This window comes from Brassica oleracea, chromosome C1, assembly GCF_000695525.1.
Source record: "Brassica oleracea var. oleracea cultivar TO1000 chromosome C1, BOL, whole genome shotgun sequence".
Classification (NCBI taxonomy): Eukaryota; Viridiplantae; Streptophyta; class Magnoliopsida; order Brassicales; family Brassicaceae; genus Brassica; species Brassica oleracea.
In genome coordinates, this window is record NC_027748.1 from 18358970 (window position 1) to 18361568 (window position 2599).

Consider the following 2599-nt stretch of genomic DNA (forward strand, 5'->3'; position numbering starts at 1 on the left):
GTTTTTGTGAATTTCGAAATTAATAAAAAAAATTAAATAATAATGACAATTTAGAAAATAATCCAAAAAATATAGGGATAGTATAGAAAATTCATTGATGAATAGTAATGACAAAAAGAAAGAGATTGGTTTTGGGTTTGAATTGAAAAGATGGGCTAATCTTGAAAAACTCACGTGACTCATAGTCATAGGAGTTACATAAGAAAAGTATAACCATGTCAAATACATAGCAAGTATGAACTGAAAATATGTTCTAATTAGTCTATAGTTCAAGAATATAAACAACTATTGCTTATAGTTAACAAATTTTTAATCAAATTCTAGAAACATGAAATGATTTTTGGCCTTATAAATAAATGTATATTATATAATGCTGCTCCAGTTGCAGATTTCATAAATATTATCTTCTTAATATTTCAGGGAGAAGTATCTGGTCTCCAGAATCCTTTTTGTGCACTTAATATTCCTTCTTGGTGCTTAGAGAAGGTTAGATGAACATCCCAGTGCAATGACTTCAACATGTTCTCTATCTCTCTTATCACATTGGCTTCATCACGGACTATTAGTTTACCTCCTGGTCTTACTATTCTATCCACTTCTGCCATTACTGGAACAAGATTGCACCTTCAAAATAGAATTTGTCAGGATTGCTGATGGAAATAGCCAAAAGGTGTGGAAAAGGCTTAAGCTTGTAGTACCTTGGTCTCAACTTGGAGAAGAGATGATCTGCATGCAAGAGATCATAACTCCGAGGGTATGTGCTAAAAGATTCACACCAGTCATGATATATTCCGAACAAGCCTCTCTCGTAGATTATCGGTAATGTATCTGGTGAGTTAATGTTTACTACGTTCATGACCCACACTTGCAAGTCCTTTAGAGCTGCTGCAAACCTGTCGTACGTTTGAAATGTTTTTTTAAAAAGCTTCAGTTTTAGTGATTGAGTCCTATCTCTTTCATCTCTTTTAGTTTTTCTCGTTGATGCTTACCCTCCGTAGACAGCTCGCATGTCCATTACATTCCTCACATTAGACCAGCTGATCCCTATCTCGTTCATGTATACTTTGCTAACAACGTGCTTCCAATGTTCATAATCTGTAGTGAAGTCTCGAGGAGCTGGTTTCCCATAGATCCCCATTTGAGAGCTGTTTAGCCAGTAAGGAGGTGTTTGAAGCCTACGTGGCCAGTTCACAGGCCACTTGCTCCCTCTCTCGACCACATTGGTGGGAGCTTTATGCATGCATGCTTGTAGCGGTACGTACCTGAAATTATCATTTGAGCTTTAATTTTCTTTGCTCTATTGAAGATTTATAGGTTTTTCATTATTTACTTTTAAATTTACGCTATTTATTCATATATGGAAATAGTCATACCAGGCTGCATTTGCATCATCATTATTTTTGCACATGGGAGGCCTGTTTCGCTTTCGTTTCTCATAACATTCATTCGTGGTAGGTTTCTGGTAGATGGCAGCACCAATACCATTGAGTTTATCCTTGTTGATTGTCACAAGTTCCCAACACATGGATTTTGTCAGCGCAGACATCTCTACATAACTCAAAAACATGTCAGCATCATTGAAACAAACAAAGAAACGAGAACACTTTTTAGTTCAAACCATACCTTTCCAGATTTGAACATCTTCTTCGAGCTTCTGGTATACTGGTGTTGCTGACCAGACAAAATAACCTCCAGGGCGAAGCATCCGATTCAGTTCTAGAAGAAGCATACCACCTTCATTGTGCCAAGGGACTCTGCAACGTGCGCAGTGGATAAGGTCAAACACTCTACTCGGAAAGGGTAATCTCTTAGAGCCCATCACCGCAGAGATGGCTGGAATCTTCCTTTCAAGAGCAAACTGAACCTGAGCCTCATGTTCATCTTTTGGTGCAAGCGACATGGCTATAACATCTCTTTCAAATAAGAAACCACCAAAGCTCGCCACTCCACATCCAACATCTAATACAACTCTAGTACGTTTACCCCAAGCAATATTTTTCAAAGCCTGCCAATAGGAGAAAAAGAGGCAATAGATTTACAAAAACTTTATAGGACAAATCACATAGATAGCACCAAAAAAGTTGTGACAAAAAAAATAGCATTAGAAAAGAAAAACCCTCAAACTTTATTAATTGAAATGTAACCAAATTACTCCAAATCATGAACTCTTACTTAACTTTAGTCCTAAATACTATTAAACCATAATCGATAAACTAAAACTCAAATATAAAATAAACTAGGGTCGGCCCGCCCTACGGGCGGAATATTAGTTAATTTGATATTCACTAAATGTTCGAGTTGAAATTTGTTTTAAGATTCAAAAATTTGGTTATCTGTTATGTGTTACTTATTAGTATGCGGTGGTATAGTTGTTTTTCGATTATTCTTGCTTTGATATTGTATCAAATTAACTAATTGTCCAACTCATAATTATAGATGTACAAATGTGGATTTGTGATAAAGTTTGATGACAATACTGTTTTTTCTTTTTAATTCTTATTCATAGTGGAGTGTGCATGTGTCAGAAAGAGGCCTATAACAACTTTTATGTTTTTGCGTATGGATTTTAAATATATATTATTTTGTATAATGCATACTT

The 2599-nt window shown here is 35.6% G+C and overlaps 1 protein-coding gene across 1 annotated transcript in view; it reads right to left on the reverse strand.

Annotated features, from left to right (window-relative positions):
- Positions 1-284: 284 nt before the first annotated feature.
- Positions 285-2599, reverse strand: part of LOC106341290 (probable methyltransferase PMT27) — a 4813-nt gene continuing 2498 nt past the window's right edge. Inside the window, exons 3-7 of the mRNA XM_013780093.1 lie at positions 1624-2005; positions 1374-1548; positions 990-1262; positions 699-893; positions 285-624 (exon numbers count right to left, since the gene is read on the reverse strand). Of these exons, the coding sequence (XP_013635547.1) occupies positions 417-624; positions 699-893; positions 990-1262; positions 1374-1548; positions 1624-2005 (1233 nt within the window). The 3' untranslated portion in view covers positions 285-416. The remainder of the gene's footprint in view (positions 625-698; positions 894-989; positions 1263-1373; positions 1549-1623; positions 2006-2599) is intronic.